This window comes from Myxocyprinus asiaticus, chromosome 10, assembly GCF_019703515.2.
Source record: "Myxocyprinus asiaticus isolate MX2 ecotype Aquarium Trade chromosome 10, UBuf_Myxa_2, whole genome shotgun sequence".
Classification (NCBI taxonomy): domain Eukaryota; kingdom Metazoa; phylum Chordata; class Actinopteri; order Cypriniformes; family Catostomidae; genus Myxocyprinus; species Myxocyprinus asiaticus.
The window spans coordinates 11,259,932-11,286,460 of record NC_059353.1 but is presented as its reverse complement, the minus strand read 5'-3'; the positions used below and the strand labels follow the sequence as shown (position 1 = coordinate 11,286,460).

Genomic DNA, 26,529 nt, shown 5'->3' with positions numbered 1-26,529 from the left:
GTGGCTGTGAGCACAGGTAGTGACAGGGGAACAGCTTCCGTGGCTGTGAGCACTGACAGTGACGGGGAAGAGCCTCCGTGGCTGTGAAGACCGACATGGACTGGGGAACATCCTCCGTGGCTGTGGATGCTGGTAGTGGCAGGGGAATGGCCTGTGTGTCTGTGGACACTGGCAGCAGCAGAGGAACTGCCTTTGTGGCCATGGACGCTGTCAGCGACTGAAGAGCAAGCGCCCGGCTCCTCCTCCGCCTCCTTCAGGCAGTAATAGGTTCATCCAACTGGACCATATGGAAGCCATGTTGATGTCCACCAATGCAGGAACAGCGTGACTGGCTGATCAACACTGCAACAGGGCTGGATCGAACACTCGGCAGAGCTCCGTGGCGAATACTAGGAACAAAGCACAGCAGGGACATCCGTTGTCCCACATGGCGGTTCCCCAATCAGCAGCCCTTCCAGTGAGGAGCGTGATGACGTATGCCACCTTCATTGTCTCTGACGGGAAAGCAGTGGGCTGCAATGAGAAGTATGAGGAACATTGTGCAACGAAGGTGTAACAAGAGTCCGCCTCACCTGAGAGCGGGGCTGGAGGATTGGGGCAGGTCTTGGAGCATCCACAAATGTGGGGAATTGCCGGAGACAGTGAGGGCACTTTCTGGGTGAGGCCAGTATCGGGAGACTGGCGGAGTTGTTGGATGACTGAGGTGAGCTCAGCAAGCTGCCATGCCATCATCTCCAGAGCCTGGTTATTAGCGGAGATTTGATCCTGCTGACGTCCCAGTGAAGCTCCCTGCTGAGACAGGGCAGAGTGAAGAGTAGATTCCTCCGCTGGGTCCATCATGGATGGATTGTTCTGTAAGAAAGCGAGACAAAGAGACCCAAGAGCAGAGGAACAGTTCAAAGGATTTATTAACAATAAATTGTAACTTCAACTGGGCTGGTGAAGAGTGGAGAACCCGGCACCAGCTGCAGTAAGCAAGAGATAGGTGTTCATTGATGCGTGCACACCATCGCCACGCAGTGAGCAGATCTGTGAGGAATCCTCCATGAAGAGTGTGTTTGTAGGCGAGTGTTTGCGTCATGGAAACAATCAGGGTTCCCATGGAAATGCTGACTCCGCATGCCAGCGGCACCTGAAACACAGGAGGGAGAAAACGTCAACACAATTAGAGCAAAACAAACAGAACATGGAGCATGGAGCATGAATGTCCGGATCCCAACTGAACCAGACAGGAAGTCAGGATCCAGACAGCATGCTCTGGACACAAACAAGACCGACCGAAGAGCTCACACAACGAACGTACATGAAACACAAGACATAACGTGGGATGATGATGTCATGGTCCCGCCAGACAAAAGCTCAACCTGACAGAATGACAGGACCCTGACAGACTTTTCCTTTTAAGAAAAACTTAAAATGTTAAGGCAGCACAAACACTTGGTTAAAACAGCAAGATTTCTTTATCGTGTAAGCTACAGTAAGTAAGCTAGTAAATGTGAAAGGCACTTGTCTTTGCTCAGGATGTATTATTGGCAATATCATTCTGCAGGGGTTTCATATTACAGGGTGCTAAAACCCACATCTTTACAACTTCTGCTTATTATGCAATATTAAATTATGTCCATATGAGCCTAGTCAGATATTAAAATAAATGATGTAAAACTTCCATATGAAACTGTTCTTGATTAAAAGGAGTTTATATCAATATATAGGTATGTCTTCATGGTTGCTTTGTAGTATTCTACTAACACTACTAGTAGTAACAGTGAAGACTTAGTAGTGTTTGTAGTTCTATCTATTGTGTGCTTCTTAGTGAGTGCAACCATGCAAGCACTATTGAAAATGTATTTCTGAATTATCAAAAGCTTTGTTGCAACAGTGTACATTAATTGTTTTTTATAATATACTTGCAAATACCAACTTGTTTTCTTTTTGTAGGCCTTTTTGACATTAAATGGTACTAAAGCTGCACAGGCACATCACACTTCTGCCTTATGGTTAAGGTGTGAAATAGTTTCCAGTTAACACCACACATTAAGTAGGCCACTGATACAGTATTTTTGTTCCATAATATCTGAATCTTTTTGTACACAAGCAACTCAGTGAATGGGTCATGTGAAATTTTCATTAATTTTGTGGTGGTACAAGTATACACCCAAAGGTTTCCAAACTTCAGAGTTTATTTTAACTGAATTTAAGCCTTTTACCTAGTGTTCCTTGATAATTTTAAACATACATTTTGTACAATATGTTCAGACAATTCCTTTCAACTCCATTCAAACACACTTTTGACATCAGTTCTTCAATGCGGTCACAGTTTTTGTGTACTTACTGTGGTGCTCCAGGATGATAAAGCAAATGTTTCTGAGGCTACTTATCCCTCAAATTATGGTGAAGTTGAACAGTGCACTGTTCATCCCAAATGTGTTCAGAATCAGGAGCTTTATTCACCAAGTGTGCTCACACACATCAGGAATTTGTTTTGTTTTACAGGAGCAATTGCATTTATTGTGTATACAAGAAGACACAACTAAAATAAAAATCGAAGACAAATGGAACAGAACAGGAAAAATTATGTATAGGTGTACATTCAAATTTGTCATATCATGTGTTGAGTGGTGTATTGTGTTTTTAAACATGTGACCAAAGAGATACTTGTGTGTCTCTAGTGTTTATGTTTCATGTATAACAAACATAATTCTAATTGCACTTTTCTATTTTTACTTTTTGCCCCCTCTCACATAACAGAATTTTTAGGGTTTTAGGTAATATCATTAGTTCAGTTCCATTAAATTTGTTCCAGTTGGGTATTTTTGGTCATAGTGAAACAGATATGAGTCATCAGACTGTCATCTTTCTGAGGTAAACTATTCAGACTTCCTGCTTCTCTCTTCAGAGTTTATTCTGTTTAGAAATTTTAGAAACCATTGTACTGTCGTAATCAGAGATGGAGCAGGAGAGTACCATAGCAGTGTTGTCAAAGTTATAAAAAGCATCGGTAGCAAAATGGCATTCTCGCATGGCAAACTAAGAAGTGACAAATGCTTATGAAACTGGTTATTGCGTTTGACTTAGTGATGGGAGGTCTGATTCAGTTCCCGTTTCAGTTAGCTGGTTAAAGAAACAAAATGATTCAGCAGGTCTTTAAGCCTGATCTATTATTCTTAGGTATTCGAAAGTAACATTTTCACATACATTTATGTATGTTAGTGTAGCAGGATCAGTGTTGGGTAAGTTATTCTAAAAATATATACGGCAGGACCAATATTACTAATTACTTTCTAAAACCCTTATCAACCTCGACCAGATGAAAAATACAAGGATAGACATGAAACTGTTCTTTTAATTCTTTCAAATAAATCATAAAATCATTAAATCTATTATTTATGAACAGGCCAAAGAATTGTAGGGGGCTGTTTTAACATTAGATGTTACATTTAGATTTTAAATTCACTATTGTTTTATATAGAATTGTCATATAGTCTATACAGTATTTAACGCAATTACATCAGAAGTAACTAATTAACTTACTGAAAAATGTAGTGTAGTCCCTTACTTGACTTTTTTCAATGAAAAAGTAATTTCATTACAGTAAATTACGGGTGGGTTTTGCAAGCCTAAATATATAACTAAATTGTAAAATAAATAAGATAAATGAAGCAAATTAATCCTTAAACTATTTGTAGTGAGTAATTGAACATTTCGGGTGGAAGGTGGGGACAGGAGTTACGCTGTCTGGTCAATTGACTGCTCTCTTCTTAATTAGAAAGATGTTTTCTGCCATATAATTCAGTCAGAGCTCAGAGGCTCAAAGGTTAAAAGAAGGAAATGGATTTAAGAAAATGATTTTACCTAGGATAAGGATGAATGAATGATGTAAATGATATAACTAAAAAGTGCAAGCATAAGTGGAGAGATGCGGTCCTCAAGACAAGAGGACACACGTTGCGTTCAGTTTCTAGTTGTGAGTACAGCGGTTTACTACCTTTTGCTGTGTTTTGTTAATGAAAATAAGTGAAGCTGTCTTAAACAAAATTCATAACAAAATTCCATCAAATTGAATTAAGTTTATAAAAATTAAATGAATAACATTTAAATATATTGAGGTTTTATTCATTTCAATTTTGTTTAAGGTTACTCAGTTACATTTCATGGAATTCTGTTTTGAAATTTAAATGCATAAATCTGCAATATAGGCAAGTTTTTGGAGTGTGCTCCCCAGAGGATCATTTGATTAGACATTTATTAGAAAAACATTTGTAGATTTCACTTTTTATTAATTTTGTATATTTTTGGCATATTTTAAAGTGCTGACATGCCACAATTTCAGACACATGTACAGGCAAGGGATAAAGAAGCGTCTTCTGGCTGCAGCCTCTGCTTCACAACAGTGACCAGGAAGTGAACATATATCATGCACTCTACTTTAGGAGGTGTTTAGGTTTGTGTGGTTTGCAAGCCCAGAGACTCTTTAGCAGAAATGGGTCACTTCTAACGGTCACCAGATGTAGAAAGGAAATCCCGCCTTCAGGTAAAAGAGCCAATCACCTTTTAGATACAGACATTGCCTGACAATTAACTTGAGAACGCACATGTGCATCAGCTATTCAAGGTGGGAACATTTCGTTTTTAGTGTAATCTTAGGTAAAGAAGCACAGTTTATCAGTGTTGTCAGATTTTACTGCTGATTTGAAATATGTTCTTTGATTGTAATCTTGACCAAGCGTTTTTGACATTTCAGTCTTTCCCCATTCAAGTAGATAGGAGCTGCACTGGCATGCCGCTTGTTTACATAGAAAAATAGCAAAGATGGCCGTCGAGTGAACTGACTTGCTAAAAAGACTTTGGCCACCTCAATCCAGTTTATTTAAATGGAATGTTATATTTCTGTTAATTTTATTTACTGTTGATTTTTTTAATTAACATTTGCATCATGCTTATTTTTAAATGATTAATTATTTGGAAAGTGAAAAAATGAGCATATAAGAAACTGTAACTGTTAAAGTTTTTTTCATTTTAATAGATTTTGTTCATTTCGAACGTGTGATGTATCATTTAAGCTCATGCAAGTGCATATCTATCAAAGCCAAGGCTCGCACTGCCTTTCAGACTGGCAAAGCTGTGCCCTCTTCGAAATTTAGAAAATTAGTTTTTATAGTTATTAAAATCTTTAAAACACATTGCATGAGTGCGGACTTGTAATTCGACCCTTTGATAGAAAGGAGAAAAAAATACAGGCCCTCATCACATCAAAGTTGCTCATGCCTGGTGTAAATGAAGGTTACACCTGAACATTCTAGGAAAAATTGTTTAGTGTGATGCCAGCTTTACATATCAGTCAGACAGACCCTTGCTGTCTAAATGGGTGGCTCTTGGCCAGAATAAACTGCAATGTAGACCAGGCATTGTAACGAAAGTCAAAAATTTGCCATCAATGGACTGTATAAGGTGTTTAAAAAATCTGTTGTTTTATCACAATTACAAAGAGTTAAACAGAGTCTATCATTTAACTCTAATATCTACTATTGTTAATTATTTGTTACAGTGGTTACAGTTGTAGTGTATATATCATGTTGTACTACATATTAATTTTCAGCTACTTTGCGTTTTTTAACAGCTATAATTAGAGAGCAGGGTGGCCTGATATAGGCCGATAAAATGCAGATACTAAAGACTATATACATATGAAATCACACAATTCAATATGGTTAAAAATGACGTTCATAAAATTGAAAAAGTTTTTTTTTTTTTTTACATAAATCACAAAATTTTGTAGAAATAGAAAATATTTTTTTAAAATATGATTTTTGTGCTTAGATGGCAGATTGCAGCTTCTGGTTTCTGTTTAGGAAATTGCTGAATTTGTGCAAGTTTTGTGAGGTTTGTGAAATAAATTTTTAAAATATATTAATTTTTTTTGTTTAAAAAAGATATCTGCATATTTGCAGATGGTATGTTATAGAAGGTTTATTGTTACTGTACTTTTTATTAAACATTAAACAAAATGTTCAGTTAACGCCAGAAGGAGGATGTCCACCACCATTAACCTTCTCTGATTCAGTTCACAGTGTGCCAGCATCATTGTGAAACTTCTCAGATACATCATGATGGTAACAGTGATATACTTGTAACTGGAAGAATATTCAGAGAAATTAATAGAACGCCTGAAGAAGTTATTTGACTGAAACTCTGTAAGATATAGTTTTGCAAGCTATACGACAGTGTGCAGTCTTTTCTATTTTTGTTCCCTGTTGTATTGTGTATGCACCTGTCAACGGTGTTTATTTATGGATTTAACAGCATTAGGATTGACCATACATTATCAACTGAATGCAGTTTATCGATGCCTATACAAAATTATGAAACCTAAATTATAGAGCTCATTAAAAAAATGTCCAACCAGTCATGTTCATTTTTTCAAGAAATATCGAGCACTTCTGCTGGAAAAATGATAAGCAGAGTTGGGGAAAAAATTACTTTGAAAAAATGAATTTAAGTAGTAAAGAAATGTTTGTAAATAAGTATAGGTATTGTTTAAAAGAAACAATTTTTTTTTTTTTTTTTTTTTACTAATTTGTTATTTTTTAAGGTTAATTTCACTCATTTGATTATTAGTTACTGTTTTCATTACTTATTTAATTTCACTTCTATCAAAACATAGTCATTACAGTTTGTCTGAAAGAACAGAAAACATTCAGATGTCTTGTGCACTATTTACACGTGGTCGGGAGCAGGTTGTTTGTACCAACTAATTTTTTGAAAATACGAATACTTTCATGAACCGAGAATTTATGTCAGAGAGACTTTGAGGGATTTACACAAAAATTTGCTGTGCTCTGTTTCATGAATGAAGCCCAGTGTGTCCCAAATGACACACTATACAATTACAATATACACTATACTCTCAGCCATTTACCGTATGAATTTAAAAAGTGCAGTACCGTCCAAACTGGAACACTTATATATAAATATATAATTATTTTTGGAATAGTTCACCCAAAAATTAAAATTCTCTCATTTACTCACCCTCATGCCATCCCAGATGTGTCTGACTTTCTTTCTTATATATAAAATAATAATAAAAATAAATAAAAAAATATATATATATCTATATATATAAGACTTATATATTGATCTGTTTCTCACCCACATCTATCATATCACTTCTGAAGACATGAATTAAACCACTGGAGTCATATGGATTACTTTTATGCTGCCTGTATGTGTTTCTTGGAGCTTTAAAGTTCTGGATGGCATTTGGGTGAGTAAATGATTAGATCATTTTTATTTGTTGGGTGAACTATCCCTTTCACGTTTTTTTACTACACAAAAGCATTCGTCGTTTAAGAGGTGACTGAATGTGTTGTGCTGCCGTTAGCATTAGCGCAGTTAAACAATTGTATCTCTAACAACGTACTGTACACCACCACACGTGGTAATGGCATTTGGTCTATTTGCTTCATGTCTACTTTTAGTATCAAGAAAAGCCAAATGGAAAGAACATACAAAGGTCACTGGTTGAATTATTTTGCTTCGACATATTAATGCTCAAGACATGTTGTTCTACAGTTCTTTTCAGTCTTACAAAAAAATAAAAAAATAAATGTTGTTTAAAACTAAATGCTCATTTTATTCTTAGATCCTTTTCTCATTTTCACCCACACTGAAGAAGTAGTCAAATAGTTTAAACATCATAGTAAGTAGCATTAATGTTAAATCTTTAAACATATACAAAAATGCTCTTGTGAAATAAGCATAAAATGTACCGTTGAGAGTTTTCTTTATCAAAATAATCCTCTGTGTCTCAGTGGTCCTTGAAGACAGGAAATGTGTGGGTTATGAGGCTTGTCTCGCAACTCATCAGACAGGTTGTTTTAATGTGCTGCATTGACTACTGAGTTTAGTGTCTAAATGTAAGCTAAAATATGTAAAGTCACTACATTATGCACATAAATTTGGGGGCATTTTCACCAAATGCTCTACAGAAATGCACATGCAAGACATAAACACATGCTCAGAGTTTGAGGTGCTACTTTGTGCCTAAATTCACACAAGATCTCAGATACAAAACCATTTTGTACAAACATGGGAAATTGCTCGATCCATATATAGCAATATATAAATACAAATAAGGGATATTAACATGAAATACATTTGGGAAGTTGAGATATTTTTGTGGTGTGAAATGCTATACTCCATATAAAATTATAATTCTTTATGTCCTTTTTATATTGTGTAATGTAGAGACTACATAGAATATTTGTACTTTTAAAACATATTTGTCACACTGCAGGGCCATTTAACATGAACTAGCAAAGGCAAAAAACAAAACAAAAAAAAGTTATTAAAATGGACAAAAACATTAAATAAATGTTGACCAGTTACAGACTTTTGATTTACAGTTTCCTCTATTTATTCATGTGCATTTACGTCCTTTGGAATGTTATATGTAATCCACCCATATTGTGTACTGCATATTGTAACTTTAATGTATGCAATATACAACTATGAGTTTGAACATGCTATGGATATATTATGGATATGTGAATCCTATTCAAAAGGTACATAATGATAATCATCTTAACCTGTTTCATACTGATCATCACGTTGCTCTTTTGAGCTCAGTGGTTCTCAGTGGTGTCCCACTCTTTTGTAACCACTTCCCCTTTTTCCTGTCTGCAGGCACTCTCTAGTAGATCAGAAGTGTTTTAAAATGCTGAACGAGTTAGAGGCTGATTTCTGTCTCACATATTAAATTGGAATTCTTGTTATGGAGGTTTTCCAAGCCAGGATTCATCATCTGTATCTGTGTGTCATCATTACTCTACTGACCTATGCAGGTATTGCTTTAATGTTTTAACATTGTTTTTGTCATTGATTGTTTCGTTTTGTGTCCTCTATTTCAGTGGTTGGTTGCAACTCAACTGGTGGGTCAGGAGTCTGTTCCACAGGTGCAATAATACGGCAAAGATTAATACAATATTATTTGGTCCAGTGGTTGTTCTGTAAATCACACTTTGCCTATACAGTTCATGGTAAAAATTAATCAAATCATTTGATTTTATAAATAGATCGGTCTGATTTTACCAGGCAAATCTGGTACTGTGTTGCAAGTTGAGTCGCTACTTGATGTCCAATGTAAAATCTGGGTCCCAAAGCAAAGCCACTGGAGAACCACTGCTCTATTTGTCTGCAGTGTCCTTGTTTCTGCTTGCAGTGTCTATGGATATGTGCTGCATGTGTGTCTCATTAGCTTTTACGTGTTCATTGTTACTGCATGATGATATTATAATAGTTTTCAGAATTTTAACACCCAATGCATACTTTGAAAAAGCATGCATTGAAAAATCAGTGACTGTGATCTTCTGTGTCTTTTTATCAGATTGTTCAAGATCTATTCAAGTGCAAAAGATAAAGCAGCACATCAACAAAACTGTATTTGTGGGGGAAACAGTTACACTTCAGTGCAACAGAACTCTGGGTGATGAAGAAATGTCATGGAAAATGAACAACTCCCTTATATTTATACATAGCCCATACTTAAACAGAAGTATGAGAAACTTCACCTCAGACAGGATGTATATTGATCCAGCAGTTTCAAGGGAATTGAAAATCTATAATATAGAAATGTCTGACGCAGGCAACTATTCCTGTTATCCAGCAGCAATAAGATGGATATTAACAATAACAGGTTATTCCTTGTTTTCTTTTTATCAGATTTTCTATAGGTCTGTGAAAAAAACTGTTTTATTTTATAGAGGAACTACAGTAGTAAGATGAATGCTGGTTGTCTGATATCAGATTTGTATGACTCTTAGACCAGACCAGACAAGACAAACAAATCCCCCTCAACATCATCATTTCATGTACTGGAGTCATTATGATGTGTCTAACAATAATCCTCAGCATCTGGATTCACAGGTGAGATGTACAGATGACTCCGGTGTCAAGAGCATGTTTATTGATTCCTGGTTATGTGGCAGTAAAGAAGTGACAGTAACTTTTGACTTTTCATATAGTATGTGCTAGTAAATAATTGATCACATTTTCATGAGTATGAATATTTCATCCCAGGTTTTTTTCCATTATTTCTACAAAGCAGAGCCATCTCTTTAGTATTTATTTTGGTATCATTAAGCATTTGTCAAATGTAAAAGCAGAGAACAAATCATGATTTGTCATATTTACAGGACATGGAAAAACAAAGACTCGTGTCACAGAGAAACAGGGCTGGATTTTGTGAGTTTTTTTCTTTCATTGCATGAATAGCTTGCATAGTAGTAAATTTTTATTTTCGTACAAACAATGAGTGACATTTTAATTTTTCACTTCATATTAGTCACAGGCACCAACCAGAGGACGGATACAGACTCAAAACAGCCAGTACTTTGAAAGATACAACTCAGTGTATGGACAAGTATGAAACTGAAGATGATCAAATGTACGAACTTTCTGGAACTAAATCTGTGACATTTCGCTTTGCTGAACTTATCAGTGGAGGCACCACTTTACTTTATGCTATCCTTTCGGATCTGTCATGTTTAGGAAGAACTATGCAATACAAATCACTACACAAATGGAATTAAAATAATGGGATCAGGTCAGTGTAAAATTGAATAATATGAATGTTCTCAGTATTACTTAATGTGTATGGTATCTTTTTCCCCTGTTTATTTAATCTTTCATAATTAAGATAATAAGAGTCAGACAGACAAATACAACCATTCAGTTCCACCATTAATTCCAGTGAACACAAATCATCATAATACTCCATACAGTGGGATTTAGGGAATTGTGTGCTTCCAAATTTGTGGCAACAGTTTGGGGAGAGCCCTTTTCTTTTCCAGCATTACAATCCCCCCTTGCACAAATCGAGGTCCATAAAGAAAGGGTTAACAGAGTCAGGTGTGGAAGAACTTGACTGGCCTGCACAAAGTCCTGACCTGAACCACGATTTGACCTTTGGGGTGATCTGGAATGCCAGCTGTGAGCCTCATCACCCAGTATCAGTGCTTAACCTCACTGGTGCTGTTGTGTCTGAATGAGAGTAAATCCCTGCAACATACAGAATAGTGGAAAGCCTTCCCTGAAGAGTGGACACAGTTATTGCAGCAAAGGGAGAACTGATGCCTATAGTTTTGAAATGACATGTTTAAGCACAAGCACATATGGTGTCCACAAACATTTGGTCACATAGTGTAGGTGAAACGTTACCTTTAATTGACCATTTTTACATGTTTTAAATGTGAGGACCGGCATCATCTTGTCAACTAATCACGGTTTACATCACAGTTCAGCTTTAAAAGAATAAAACATTTTATTTCAAATGGGAAATGAAGTTCTGTATGTTGTTTATCTGAAAATTCATTTCACAAAAAATGTGATCTTCATTCTGAGGATAAAACTGAATTAAAATGGTGCAACTTCAAACTGTGTGTACTGTATAAAAAAAACGCAGTTTATTGTTTAATGACATTTTTTTAGACCAGGGGAGGCCGCAAGAGAGCGCTATAGTATGTAATATTATTTTTGATCATTTATTTCAGTGTTGCCAAGACAATCAGACTATAGGCCTACTATTGTACATGTAGTTTTAGGAAGGACGATCATATTTGGAGTCCTTAGCATTAAAAAGTAAAACAAAACAAAAAATGTTATTGTTATTATTATTAGGCTATTATTATTATTACTAGTGGTGGTAATAGTAGAAGTGGTGTTTTATGAAACATTCTTCGCAAAATGAAAGAGGCTATACTGCGCATGAGCGAGATAATCCAGCAGCTCAACACACTGAACACATTGTCACATCATCATAGCTTCACCGTCTGTCGCTGTCTTCTCAAATTAGTAAACTATGCATGATATGAATGAAGGAAAATTCACGATGCGGATTAACAATGTGAGACGAAACATTCCTACTACAACTACACAGTAGTGCTTGCTATGGATGGAGTTTCCTAAACAGAAACAATATGCTTGGTTCCCTTTTTTGGATAAAAGCTTTCGGGCCGTCGCTGCTTGATCTGTTTTTCATTTTATTCAACTGCATCAGCACTGCAGGTGAGTAGATGTGTAAATGGGCGATCTTCTAAAGATTTGCATCAGTACAGTTATCCTTTGTGCTGAAAGACTGTAATAAATATGACTTGGCGTTGGAAGGATGATGTTAGGGACCGTCTCTAAAGATACATGTGACATTGGTGTAAATATTTCTAACTTCAATTGCATTTGAAGCAAATTATTTGTAATCATACAACTAGATGCCCTCTGCTGAGTTGGTTGTGTGGCTGCAAGTTTGTTTCAAATGCTATTGAAGTCAGAAGTATATACTCCAATGTCACGGTATCTTTAGAGACGGTCCCTAAATTTGCGAGTCTTTGTTAAAATCGACCGTCCAGTCAAGCCGTCTGTATTGCAAAGATGACGACATTGTCTGACTCTTATGATGCGGATATTGACCGTCTTTTTACGTGGAGATTATGTTTTGAAGGATGAGTGCTGTCAAAAGCATTACACCGTTGAAGAAAAATGCTTCAAAGACAAGCGGTTTCAAAAATTATTGTCAGGGCTGGATTGGTAATCTGGTATACCGGGCATTTTCACTGTGGGCCGATCAGGGGCGGATTGGCCATCGGTAGAAATGGGACGCGATAAACTGAAATTAGCTGCCGCGTTATGAAGAACGGGCCACAAAACGGCGCCGCGATATGCCGAAGGGGGCAAAGACAAACTAGTTTAATTTGAGTAATCATACGTGATCACACATTCTGCATTATGGGGATCGTTCTCCCAAAAATGAAAAATCTCTCATAATTTACTCACTCTCATGCCATCCCAGATGTGTATGACTTTCTTTCTTCTGCAGAACACAAATTAAGATTTTTAGAAGAATATTTCAGCTCTGTTAGTCCTCACAATGCATGTGAATACTGACCAGAACTTTGCAGATCCCAAAAGCACATATGGGCAGTATAAAAGTAATCCATAAAACTCCAGTGGTTTAATCCATGTCTTTAGAAGCAATATGATATGTGTGGGTGAGAAACAGATCAATATTTAAATCTTTTTTTTTTTTCTTCTTTTTTTTACTATAAAACTATTCTCCTCCCTGCCCAGTAGGTGGCAATATGCATGAAATCACCAGAAATAAAGAAGTTTGTGAAAGTGGAGATTTATAGTAGAAAATGATTTAAATATTGATCTGTTTCTCACCCTCATCTGATGTATCCCTTCTGAAGACATGGAATAAACCACTGGAGTCGTATGGATTTCTTTTCTACTGCCCATATGTTCTTTTTGGAGCTTCAAAGTTCGGATCTCCACTTTCTTGCATTATATTGATCTACAGAGCTGAGCTATTCTTCTAAAAATCTTCATTTGTGTTCAACAGAAGAAAGAAAGTTTTACACATCTGGGATGGCATGAGGGTGAATAAAGGATGAGAGAATTTTTATTTTTGGGTGAACTATTCCTTCAAGTGGGGTGAATAGATTTGTTATGAAAATCAAGAAATAAAGTAGTAAAATAGATTTTCACAATACAGCAGCCTTTTAGCTTGATTTCAGCTAAAGAAGACAAACTTATGTGTATGTTAACTTTTGTCACTGAAGCATGAACTTAGCAGGCAGTTTTGTAGATTTCAGTAATTGTAGACAGAAAATAGCTGATGGGGAGCATTGCTAATGGCTACTGAGTGGACTGACTTGTCTTAAAGAGACTTGTTCAACAGATGGCGGGGCTATTAACAGGGAGTGTAGTCACAGACATGGCCTGACTCCCTCTAACTGCCCATTTTGAAAGACTCTGTTTCATGCTACTTGCCCAACTGAACATCTACATGTAAAATATTTATAAATTCATGTATTGTTTTTCAGGTGTAAAGGTTATTGGTCACGATACAGCAGTCATATATGGAGAAAACGCCTTTTTGTTCTCTCAGCTGACTGAGTCTAAAGACGATCTTACTCGTATCATATGGCAAAAAAAGACAAGAGAAGAACGTGTAGAGAAGACCTTCTTTAATATTTGGCCCGATGGCAAAACAGAACATGTAAATGGTTTAGGGCACAGGGTAAAATTCATTGGGAACACCGCAGAGAAAAATGGATCTATTCAGCTGCAGGAAATGAGGCTCCTGGATGAAGGGATATACACATGCATCTACATCCTTTATCCTAGTGGGACATTTGAGACAAACATCAATGTTACAGTTCTTGGTATGATTGTTCATGTTATTCTCTGATTTGCAGCAATGAAAAACTAATTTCATAATGTCTGTATAAGCATGTCTTTCTGTTTTGATTCCTGGCCAATACTGCATTTCACCATTGTTTCAAATGTTTCAGAATCAGAAATCTGTTGCGTCATGCTTTTTAAGCAGGCTAAAGGAACACTTCACCTAAAAATAAACTTTCTGTCAAAATTTACTCATGCTTTTCCAAAATAGTGACTTACTTTCTTCAGTGTTACTTTCTTCAGTGTAACACAAAGGAGAAATGTTGAAGAATTTCTGTCAATTTAATGGAGCTGTCAAGCTCCAAAATTACAGATAAATAATTGACAAATAAATGTGTGAGGGACAGACTGAGGAAAAAAAAAAAAAAAACACATTCACTGGTAATTTTCCCCTTCCACCGTAGCGAAAAGTTGCATGGATTACAAAAATGATGCTTTTTGATGCCAGACGCCATGATGCCATTGCGTGTCTCGTGACCACACATCATTAATGTCAGTAATGGTATATTTGAATTTACTTTTCCGTCTGTTTGTCACTCAAAGCTATTGTATGATTTAGAAAACTTAGAATAAAGTGCACAAGACATATGGACTACATATATGGTGTGATTTACAAATCGGACTCTTATTTGAGCACCATGAAAGAAAAAAAATAAAAGTTTGAAATTACATGGGGTGAGTAAATTATGACAGAATTTTCATTTTTTAGTAAACTATTCCTTGAACAGGGTTTCCCAACTACAAAAAAACTATGTGCTAAACAAAACTTTTGAAAGTAAAATGACAGTGCTGTTTATTAAATATAGGAAGTCCCAGAACAGGTTGGCAACAGGAAATTTGGTCAGATGTCACACAGTTTACTTTTTTTTTTCTTTCTTTGCTCCATTTCAAAAATAGTCCCTCCTGTAGTTAATATAAAAAAGGAGGCACCTGTTGCTGGTAAATTAGAGGTTACATTAGCATCATGCTTCGCCTCTAATGCACGACCTGCTGCAGAAGTATTCTGGAGATTTGGAGCTCTGAATATCTCAGGACTGAGGACTGAAACCAGTCATACAGTTCACCCAAATGGAACAGTTACTGTTGTGTCCATCCTACTTGGTGTACCAGTCAAACATCTGAATGAGAGGAAGGTCCAATGTGTTGTAAAACACAACAGCCTGACAGAGGAATTTGACTCCACATTAAACATCCATTGTAAGTAATGTATGTGTGAAAATGTGATGTGTCAACTAACAACCTGCATACAAAGGACTGCATTATGTGCCATTCTTTAAAAAAATCAAATTGCAAATACATATCTGTGAGTCACTGGTGCAACAATGACTTTTTTTAATGGTGAAGAATGAGTCTGCAGTTGCAGACATAGTTTTACTATAAAGCAGCAATTGATATTTAATGTCAAATCTATCTTTAATGAAAGAATATCTGTCCAGAATCTGGTTGCAAAAAAAATAAAAAATAAAACCCTTAAAGGAATATTCCGTGTTCAATACTAGTTAAAGGAATAGTTCACCCAAAAATGAAAATTTGCTGATAATTTACTCACCTTCAGGCCATCCAAGATGTATCTGAGTTTCTTTCTTCATCAAAACAGAATTTAAGATTTTTAGGATTTCATTTCAGGCCTCCTCCTCTAAACAATGCAAGTGAATGTCCTCCATTTTTTAACGGTCCAAAATGATAATCCACACGACTCCAGTCAACAAATAAAGTTCTTCTGAACCCAAACGATTGATTATTTTCAGAAACAAAACAATACTTATATACTTTTTAACTACAAATGTTTGCTTCAGTACATCTCTGTGACACGCGCTCATGAGAGGGATGATGTAAGCTCGTTGGTAAGGTCACGCATCACGTGAAGGAGGAGTCAGGAAGCGCGTCATTGTTTACAAGAGAAACTTGTGCCGTTCACAAACCAAAACAGTCCAAAACCATTTCAAAACAATATAAAATAAAATAAAAAAATTATTTCCAAATAATAACAATAAAAAAAAAAAAATTAAATAATGACTCGCTTCCTGCCGCCTCCTCCACGTGACGCGTGACCATAACCAACGAGCTTACGACATCCCTCTCATGAGCGCAGGTCACAGAGATGTATGGAAGCGAACATTTGTAGTTAAAAAGTATATAAGTATTGTTTTGTTTCTCAAATTAATCAATCGTTTACATTCAGAAGAAATTTGTCGACTGGAGTCGTGTGGATTATTTTGATGCACCCTAAATATGCATTTAGGACCGTCAAAAAATGGAGGACATTCACTTGCATTGTTTAGAGGAGGAGGCCTGAAATTAAATCCTAAAAATCATAAATTCTGTTTTGATGAAGAAAGAAACTCAGATACATCATGGATGGCCTGAGGGTGAGTAAATTATCAGCAAATTTTCCATTAATCTCAGTCGACAGCATTTGTGGCATAATGTTGATTACCACAAAAATGTATTTCGACTCATTCCTCCTAGGACCAAAAGAAGCTTAAATCAAGGTTACAGTGAGGCACTTACAATAGAAGTGAATGGGGCCAATTTTTGAGGTTTTAAAGACAGAAATGTGAAGCTTATAATTGTATAAAAGCAAGTATTTTAATTATTCTGTTGAAAATTATGTCATTAAATTAATTGAGCTGTAAAGTGGTTTAAATCGTTTTTGCTGGGATTACAGGGTTTACACCAATGAGTAGCAGCGGTTGGTAGTGGGCGGGGCTTCAGTCAGGTCAGAGGCTGTAGGATTTTCTAAAACGTTACTTCGTCTTGGCAAGTTGTTATATTGGATATAATTTTACACAGAATGGGTTAGTAAGTGATTTTATCACACTAAAATCATGTTAACACACATATTGTTTATGTCTTGTAGCTATAATTTTGTAATTTTGAGTATTTGATCGTTTATGGATTGGCCCCAATTCACTTCCATTGTAAGTGCCTCACTGTAACTTCTTTGCCTTTTTAAAAGAAAAGGAGGGACGAGTCGAAATTAATTATTGTGGTAATCAACATAATGCCACAAATGCTGTCAATTGAGGTTTTGTATTGAACCCTGAATATTCCCAAGAAATTTGAGATTTGCAGAAGACCAAATCTCCTTCTTTTGAATACTTTATGCTAAATTATTAAGTTTGTGTTTTTGCTTATTGGTTTCTCCTCTTAGATCCCCCAGAATCAGTGATGATAGTTCCTGATTCCAGTTTAACAGGAGGCAAAGATTTTCTCTGTAAAGTTGAGGGTAACCCAATCCCAACCTACATCTGGACTAGGTAATAGAAACATTTCACAGTTGGAAAACCACTCACAGGTTTCTTGTATGTGCAGACAGAAGCGTAACAGGGCATTACCTCCAACAGTTTAAACTCATAATTTAAATGGGCCTATGATTGGAAAGGCTTTCTTGCTTATTTGTGGGGTTTGATATGTTAAATATACGTTTAAGAACTGACATTTAGGGTGGACTCAGAGTAATGGTGTGGGCTGTTATGCGAGTCAACCAGACTTTTAGGGAGATAATTGGATTGATAATAAATAAGAACTTTGAATCTCGAAGTGGCAGTTGTTTTTCTCCAAACATGCTGTTTTCTCTGCAAAAATCTGACAAGTTCATCTATCTAATGCAAATACAGCACTTTAAGGCACATTTCGCATTTGCATATAGATTTTGGCAAAACTGAAATCCGATGATAGCAGTTAAAATGTTAATTTTTGTTTTCATTCTGGATGTTTTCCAACTTTGTTTTAACCCATCACATATTGTACTTCAATACTACCTTCTCTCTAATTAAAATGTACTAAATCTACTAAAACACATTAATTGACCACTTACATCTCTCCTTCTAGCAAAGAGAATAAAAGTTCTCCAAATTATGAAGACAGCAAACTTCTAGTTCCCAAACTGTCCTCTGACTTTAATGGCTTGTACATCTGTAAAGCTTCAAACAAGTATGGAAGTTCATCAGGATCCCTGTATTTGCATGTGCATACTGGTGAGTCTATTTTTCTAAATAATTTATGGCTTTATGATCAATGTTTTTGTTTGAAAAAGGTTTTGCACTCTATTTGTTTTTTGTGCTAAATTCAATATTAAATATTTAACTTTAAACGGTATGTAAACAACCAATCTATACATACATTACTGAGCAAAAGTCTTAGGCACATAAGATGTTTCACAAAAGCATTTGTCTTAAGATGGATATTTATATCTTCAGCTTTAGTGTGTCAATAGGAAATATAAATGTTAGACTCCCAAACATTACTTTTGCAAATAGAAAAGAATAGAATAGAAGAACAGGGAGCCCTGCAGCAGATGTCATGGCCCCCACAGAGCCCCCCACTGAACATCGAGTCAGTCTGAGATTACATAAAGAGACAGAAGCAATTGAGAGAGCCTGAATAGATAGAAGAACTGTGGTGAATTCTCCAAGAAGCTTGGAACATCCTATCTGCCAACAACCAAGATAAACTGTATCCAGGTGTACCTAGGAGAATTGGTGCTGTTTTAAAGGCAAAAGTGGTCACACCAAATATTGATTTAGCTTTTTTTTAAGTTTACTGGAATTTGTATGACATTAATTGATAAATGAAAACTATTTATGGCATTATTTTTGAAGACATCCTCACTAATTTTAAATTCTGCAAAGTGTAAGCAGAAAAAAAAAACCTTAAAAAAACCTTATTTGATAACTAGTAAATGTGGGCATACATTCATTTGTTAACCAGGTATTCTTGTATTAACGTGAATCTCAGTCCTCTTTATCAGCATTTTCCGAAGAACATCAACATTGTTGAAGCATGAACTTGTACTTTTTTTCACTCTAGTTTTCATTCTATCCATCTATTTCATCTATCCTAGAATCCAGCACTTGTTCTGCCTGTTGGGTTCTGTTTGGTGTTGCTCTCTTTATCACTGCTGTTCTTGGCATTGTTGTGCACATATGGAGAAAGGGGCTCTGGTGAGTTTGTCCAAAAATTTTAATAGTTTAACTTGAGAATTTTGAGCTTTTGTATTCTAAGTTTTTGTGATTTTGCTTTGGTCATGAATGAATTTATGTACGTAAATAAAGTGTAATATACAATGTAATCTTGCCCTTCAGTATTGCACTGTGTCCTAACCAAGTGCGATTTGACAAGTTTCCAGCGACAAGCAATTTGTCCCAGACAGTCGGAAGAAATTTGATGTTTAATATACAGTTATAAGGAGCAGGATTGTGGACCAATAAGGTTTCACAGTGGGTGGGGCTACCGAGCAAACCACCGCAGAAATAGAAACCAAGACCATCAAACTGTCTTGTTGCTCTTCATGGTCGTAGGATACAAATTCATATCATGGAAGAGATTTTTTGCTTTTTTGCTATTGCTTGTCAATTTATTGTATCGTGCCTTGTTAGGATGCAGTGTTACCCTGAAAGTTAAATACTGCTGCTGCCACTTTAAAGTTCTCTTAATTGTAGGAATAGAATTCAGGATAGGTTTCAAGATTTGTTTCCAGATAGGATTCAAGTACCTACAGATTCCCCGAATCCAAGAGAAGCACAGGTGTGTTTGTTATACCAGAATGTATGGATGTTTACATATCATTTCATATCATAATTATTTATATTGTATTTGTTTTCATATGGGCTAAATTTGCCTAAACTGCCCCTATAGAGTGAAGAACTCCAAGAAATACAAGATGAGGTCAGGCGATGATCAGGTCAGTGATCTGTTAGGATTTGGTTCTAACAACTGTTGCATTCAGGAAACTATTTTCTGTTTGTTTGTTTTGTTTATTTGCTTTTTACATACAAAGATGTATGGCTTTAAACCAACTGTTGTGGTGTCTGTGCTTGTTTTGCTCTCGTCCTGTTCTTCTGTTGCTCCTCCCACTTTCCTCCGGTAGATTCTGCTGATGCCCAGGTACCCTCCATAAACATCAGTGGTATCACTGGTGTGATTTGTCAGTGAGAGTGAGGTTTGGCTGATATTCATGGCCCATTTAGTCATTGCTACTAGATGTCATAAGGAGACCATCTGGAACCAAAAGCCTCTTTCTATTGACTGCTCTTCCAAAGTAGATGTTTTAACTTTTTTTTTGCAAGCATTTCATTATATTTGGGGAGATATTTTTCCACTGGCTGATTTTTTTATTTTATTTTATTTTTTTTTACATTTATTATGATTTATTTTTAAATTGTTTTATTATTATTATTCTTAAAAGTGTTTAATTTCTCTTTGGTACTTGTTAGTTGAGGGCTTGGGACTGTGCACATTCTTGTGGTGTCATCCAGTTGTCTCTGCCACTTCCAGTTAGTATGGGAGTTAGTTGAGTTTCTGTAATTTTGTTTGCACTCTTCTTTTTCTTTGCGTTGTTCAGACAGGCAGTAAAAATCCATATGTGGTTTAAAATCCAACTTAAAGTGATGTTTTTGTAATGCAATGAATAGTCTGTAGTTTTTATTATTTATTTATTTATGTATTATTATACTGGGCATGAGGTATATGTAACATCATATAAAGTGTTTGGCACATGAGCAGAGGTAAAGTGTCCAGTTCTCTTTCAAATCGGTCTCTTTGACGCTGGGTCAGTAGCTGACGCTATGAGAACTCCACCCATGAGTAGCAATCACTGATGACCATAAAGAATCACAATTATTTATTCCTTATTCCACAATTATTTACCAGATGACACTTAAGCTCCACCCCATATGTGCGTAGCTTGACAACTCTGTCTAACCAGAGCCCAGCACCATTTTATTCAGATTATCTGTTTCCAGGGTTGCGATTACATCTTGTTATTCTGCAAACAGACTCAACTTTGCTTTGTGTTCTCTGCATGTTATCAGGGGGTCAGAGAGAATATTATATATATATACTGTATATATATTCCCAAAGCATCAGTTACTGACACAGTATCTCGTTCCCTTACTCTCATTTCCAGGAGTTTTCTGTCTTATATTTCCACACTAATCGCTACTCTCTGCTGTTGTTTTAGAGAATCTTTTGGCAGCTAAAGCAAACAATCTAAATACATTTCATATTGACTACACTATCTAAACAGTTGATCAGATTTCATTAGTTACAGCTGTGGTTTTGCTTGTTGGTTTTGATATTTTGCATTTGTTAATGTAAAAGTTAACTGCTTCTTAAAGTGCTTGGACAGGAAAAGGGGGATGTCCACAACCTTACGGGCTATATTATTCCTCTCTAACCCATAACGTGATCCAACAAAGGCTCTCATAAGGTCATATTACACTAAAATCCTGGGAAAGTACCTTCTGAAAAAGCTCCCTTTGTGTGTGTTGTCTGTAAAAAGATCATGTTAAGATTGCAAAACCATGCATAAGAAACATCCTGTTTTTTCTATAATTCCTAATTTCCTATCATTTTAATTTTAATAATTTTCTGTTTAAAAGCAATATGTACAGCTTCACTTCTGGTCTGTTCAGAGTTATTCATTAGCCTGATATCATACAGTGTGTCAACATCTTTCAGTTGGATTACAAAGAGGGAGTGGGTGCATGACATGTTTATCTGTTAACCGTCAGGGAGGGGAAACCGTTGGCATTAGTTCTCTTTTCTATCTCTCTCTCTCTCTCTTTCTTTACTATTTTGAAAGAACACAGCTTTTTCAGAGCCAGAAATATTTTCTTGCTGTTTTTAGTTCAATTTGATTCACACAGTTTGTTAATGGTTATATTTAGCTTTTATTTTTAGCTAAAGTGTGTCATTTCTGCCCAACTGGCACAGTTTTTGAGGACATCAACCTTCGAATGGCTCACTTAATAGCTGAGCTGGGATTGGACTGCTTCAGCTTTAATTATAAACAGTGACCCCAAAAAGTATTTGGAAAGCACATTTAAAAATGGTATTTATTTACAAAAATTTATAACTTTTTTAAGGAACTAAATTTGCTATTTTTGTATTTAAAGGCTAGGTCACATTTACCTTTGATAGTTATCGCATTAATAATGAACATGTTCCACTAACGTTTCATAACATGAAGTGCAGAAATTCAAGAAGATACATAGATTAATGTACCAGTCAATAGTCGTTCTTATGTTCTGTGTCACTTTTTCTAAAAACAGCGCAACTTCACCTTGTGGGGTTGCGAGATTGGTGCTATAAAGACTTTGGAAAAAATGGTACTATAAAAACTTATACATTTTCTTTAATGTCAAATGTGTGTGCGTATAGTTTTTCTCATTTCCTTAGAAGGAAATCTAACCAGCATATGTATAATTAAGATACTAAAGGCACGATCTGTCTTGGGTGCCATGCGAGGGTCAGACATGTGAACGGCGAGCTCTGCGCACTTTGCTAGTTTTTAATACTTGTGTCATAAACTGGTGAGATTCTATACACCCTGTTCCATAACTGTTCTATGAGGACAATATGTCAAAGAATTCAAAATCCTCAGGCTCTGGAGACATTGAAGGACACTTACGTGCTCAAGCTGATACCCCTGACAAGACCGCAGACCGGGGACTTGATTTGGATGGTGCGGTGGGAGAGATTCAGCATCAACTGTCGAGCATGTCAGCAATGCTTGGCGAAGGTTTTTGCTGACTTGGAGGATCTTGCTTTAATACGTCCATTGATCACTGCCATGGAGACAAAATTCTGGAGTTTGTTTTATAGATTTTCTTCCATTATGTAATTCTGTCTCACAACATTTGCATAGAGTCACCGGACTTGAGCAATCTGATGGCAAAGTTATCACAGGGACTCTCGTAGGCTTACATGGACTGTTTGAGTTTAGAGCGATGGACGCCAGTTGGCCCTGTCATGCAAAGGGTTAACGCGCACATTTTTCTTTTTTCTGTTTGTTGGGGGGGAGTTCGGGGTTGGACTGTTGCACTAATGTTGGAGTGTGGTCTTTATAATTTTATTTTTGACACAATCTATTTTTTCTAATATGTCAAAATGTCAAATTCATCTGTGTAGTTAAAAAATGAGTTTTAACGACTTCATGACATAACCTAAGTGTATGTAAACTTGTGACTTCAACTGTAGTTTAAATGTTACCTTTGTTCTTTTTAACATATCTTTATGGCAAACCGGCTGTTTGTTTTTCATTGTCAATGTCTTAGTCTTAGCAATGTAATTATAAAGAGTGAGCAATACTCTACGCTGTACTACCTGAAGATTTTTGGGCTTTAAAGCTTTAAGCTTTTTAAGCTTTAAAGTGAGGCAATATCTACTGCCATTGCATAGAAATCAGTGATTGAAACATTCTTTCATTCGTTTTTCATAAAAAAAAAATCACATGGGTTGGACCGACATGAGGGTGAGTAAATAATGATATATTTTAAATTTTTGGGTGAATTATTCTTTTATGTTTAAGACTACACAAACAACATTACCCATTGCTAAAAGTCCTAGATTTTTTCTGCTTACACTTGGTATTTTCTGAAGTACTACTAAAAATTTAGAATTTAAATAATTTTACATTGGCACCTTCAGTTTAGAGCTCATGTGTGAACACAACCCTTTTGAAAATACAGGTAAATTTTGCTCTGGAAATTTTCCTTAATGCGAAGTTGTATTATTTCCTATAAATTTCCTTATTGATGGTATGTGCGAACAGCACATTTGGTACATTTACCAGTAAAGACAACCCAACGATTTTCCTGTAATTTACCTGGTTGCATGTGTTTCAGGCTGGACAGGTTGTTCAAACAAACAGAGCAGTGTTTTGATAGCACCAGAGTTAACACTCTTAGGTGAAATCCACATATGAATGGCTTAATTACAGTTAAGCATGCATATTAAGTTGGGCAAGAATGTTCACATAAAAAATAGTAATACATCACCTTTAAAATGAGTGAAATCAAACTTGTAAAATGGAATTATTGAATAAACATTAAAAGAACTACAGACTGTAACTACATGTTATTACAATTCTATTACAATTTATATTAAAATATGTTTTCTTGGCAATTATTGGTAACCATTACAAATATAAATACTTAGTTCAATCTTTTTTGTTTTTACCACATCAGAGTAGCATTTAAGTTTGACACTTGGTATAGAAGCATGTTTACCATTTTATTGTTTAATAGACATTTTCACAAATTTGGCCTGATTGTTAAATAAAGGACTATAATGACTCAAACTTAAATGATTAAATGTTTGAGTATGACAGACTAATCAAATCAAATGTGAGAACACTTCTAATACATTTTTCTTAATGTTAATAAAAAAAATCATTATGAATGTTTAATGCAGATAGACACATGCATAATCATAGTTGCAAAAATTATTTAAGAATTATGGATGGATTGTCATGTTCAATGTGGCTGGAATGTGAACATAAGAGTTAATATCATAAATGCATTGTAAACACTGTTATTCTTTTTCTTTTCTAAGCACATTATTGTTCTTATCGAGGAATTGGTGCACTATATACACCGATCAGCCACAACATAAAAATCACCTGACTAATATTATGTAGGTCCTCCATGTGCCCGCATCTCAGAATAGCATTCTGAGATGCTATTCTTCACACAACAACTGTACAGAGCGGTTATCTGAGTTACTGTAGACTTTGTCAGTTTGAACCAGTCTGGCCATTCTCTGTCCACAGAACTGCCGCTCACTGGATGTTTTTTGTTTCTGGCACCATTCTGAATGAATTATAGAGACTGTTGTGTGAAAATCCAGGAGATCAGCAGTTACAGAAATACTCAAACCAGCCCATCTGGCACCAACAATCATGCCACGGTCCAAATCACTGAGATCACATTTTTTCCCCATTCTGATGGTTGATGTGAACATTAACTGAAGCTCCTGACCCATGTCTTCATGATTTTATGCACTGCACATGGATCACATGGATGATTGTTGGTACCAGACGGGCTGGTTTGAGTATTTCTGTAACTGCTGATCTCCTGGGATTTTCACACACAACAGTCTCTAGAGTTTACTCCGAATGGTGCCAAAAACAAAAAACATCCAGTGAGTAGCAGTTCTGTGGATGTAAATGCCTTGTTGATGAGAGAGGTCAACAGAGAATGGCCAGACTGGTTCGAACTGACTACGTCTACGATAACTTAGATAACCGCTCTGTACAATTGTGGTGAGAAGAATATAATTTCAGAATGCTATTTTGAGATGCGGGCTGGTGCTGTTTTGGCAGCACAAGGGGGACCTACACAATATTATACAGATGGTTTTAATGTTGTGGCTGATCGGTGTAATACAAGTGGTGCCATTTGGCATCTACAGTATGATTATAACCTCTGAGGTCATCTTGTTAAATATATGAAATTAATATTGTCTCCTACAGAACGTAGTGCAAGTTCTACAATACAACAGCATCCAAAACTATGCCAGGATCTTCAATATCTGCTTTACTCTGGACCATCCGCAACTCCAGTTGAGCAGGACTGGGCTTTTGATTGGGACCTGCCATTTCTGACAGATGAACAAAAGGAAAGGGAGTATGAGTTACATTATGAATATCTCACTAATAATACCAAATGTGGCTAGATTAAAGATACTCTATAACAGTGTTTCTATATTAAGGCTCAAGTAATCAACACCAAAACAGAAATGTGTTCCTTTCAACTCAAAATATAGTGGATTTCATTAAGCATTGCCATTAAAGGGATAGTTCTCCCAAAAATGAAAATTCTGTCATCATTTACTCACCCTCAAACCTGTATGACTTTATCTTCTGTAGAACAAGAAAGATGATGTTAGGCGGTCTGTTAAAATCAGTCACCATTCACTTTCAATGCATCTTTTCTTTATCCATCCAATGAAAGTGAATGGTGACTGAGACTGTCATTCAGCCTAACATCTCCTTTTGTGTTCAGCGGAAGAAAGAAATACAGGTTTAAAACAACATGAGGTTCAGTATATTATGACAGACTTTTCATGAACTATTCCTTCCATTGAAGATAATTTTAAATAAATACATTTGTTTAAAACATATCTGTAACTCATACTACATTTCAGTTAGCATTATCATAATTATCATTAATATTATTAAAGTCACTTTTAAACAAATGCAATATATTAACAAGATACATCACACTCTGCACAATACACAGACAAACAGTATCTGGTCCATACAGTAAGTTATCATAAGCTCTTACCATTAGCATAAGTAATAGTCCTCTTAATGACATGATGCATGACTGAAACAGTCTTTTCACAGGCTGTCTGTAAACAACACATCAAGAGCACTGGGTTATAATTAAAATGTTCCACCGTTTTGTATTTTGTCAATATATCTATAAAACTTGTCAATATATTTAAAATTAAAAATTCTTTTTTGGAAATGTTTTGCTTATGCTTGTGCCGTTTTGTTTCGAA

The 26,529-nt window shown here is 35.9% G+C and overlaps 3 protein-coding genes across 8 annotated transcripts in view; 2 read left to right on the top strand and 1 right to left on the bottom strand.

Annotated features, from left to right (window-relative positions):
- Nucleotides 1-3,131: 3,131 nt before the first annotated feature.
- On the top strand, nucleotides 3,132-11,657 carry LOC127447069 (uncharacterized). 2 transcript variants are annotated; one of them, XM_051708578.1, is made up of 6 exons: nucleotides 3,132-3,230; nucleotides 8,683-8,840; nucleotides 9,383-9,691; nucleotides 9,819-9,921; nucleotides 10,191-10,239; nucleotides 10,340-11,657. In XM_051708578.1, the coding sequence occupies exons 2-6, from the start codon at nucleotides 8,771-8,773 to the stop codon at nucleotides 10,421-10,423; spliced, it is 615 nt and encodes a 204-aa protein (XP_051564538.1). In that variant the 5' UTR covers nucleotides 3,132-3,230; nucleotides 8,683-8,770; the 3' UTR covers nucleotides 10,424-11,657. The 2 variants fall into 2 exon arrangements, with proteins under 2 accessions (XP_051564538.1, XP_051564537.1); XM_051708577.1 differs by lacking the exon at nucleotides 3,132-3,230 and adding an exon at nucleotides 4,585-4,612.
- A 134-nt stretch (nucleotides 11,658-11,791) lies between these two features.
- LOC127447049 (nectin-3-like) lies at nucleotides 11,792-25,644 on the top strand. Of its 3 annotated transcripts, XM_051708538.1 has the most exons (10): nucleotides 11,792-12,060; nucleotides 13,875-14,216; nucleotides 15,133-15,432; nucleotides 17,390-17,495; nucleotides 18,070-18,215; nucleotides 19,082-19,181; nucleotides 19,680-19,764; nucleotides 19,876-19,921; nucleotides 20,108-20,124; nucleotides 25,496-25,614. In XM_051708538.1, the coding sequence occupies exons 1-8, from the start codon at nucleotides 11,973-11,975 to the stop codon at nucleotides 19,915-19,917; spliced, it is 1,209 nt and encodes a 402-aa protein (XP_051564498.1). In that variant the 5' UTR covers nucleotides 11,792-11,972; the 3' UTR covers nucleotides 19,918-19,921; nucleotides 20,108-20,124; nucleotides 25,496-25,614. The 3 variants fall into 3 exon arrangements, with proteins under 3 accessions (XP_051564498.1, XP_051564497.1, XP_051564496.1); XM_051708537.1 differs by lacking the exon at nucleotides 20,108-20,124 and having other exon boundaries at nucleotides 25,496-25,644; XM_051708536.1 differs by lacking the exon at nucleotides 25,496-25,614 and having other exon boundaries at nucleotides 20,108-24,079.
- pdxka (pyridoxal (pyridoxine, vitamin B6) kinase a) overlaps nucleotides 25,484-26,529 on the bottom strand; it is a 38,064-nt gene continuing 37,018 nt past the window's right edge. For all 3 annotated transcript variants that reach the window (XM_051708560.1, XM_051708563.1, XM_051708562.1), the window contains 2 exons: nucleotides 26,310-26,376; nucleotides 25,484-25,623 (listed from right to left, as the gene is read on the bottom strand). In XM_051708560.1, coding sequence (XP_051564520.1) covers nucleotides 25,511-25,623; nucleotides 26,310-26,376 — 180 coding nt within the window. In that variant the 3' untranslated portion in view covers nucleotides 25,484-25,510. The remainder of the gene's footprint in view (nucleotides 25,624-26,309; nucleotides 26,377-26,529) is intronic.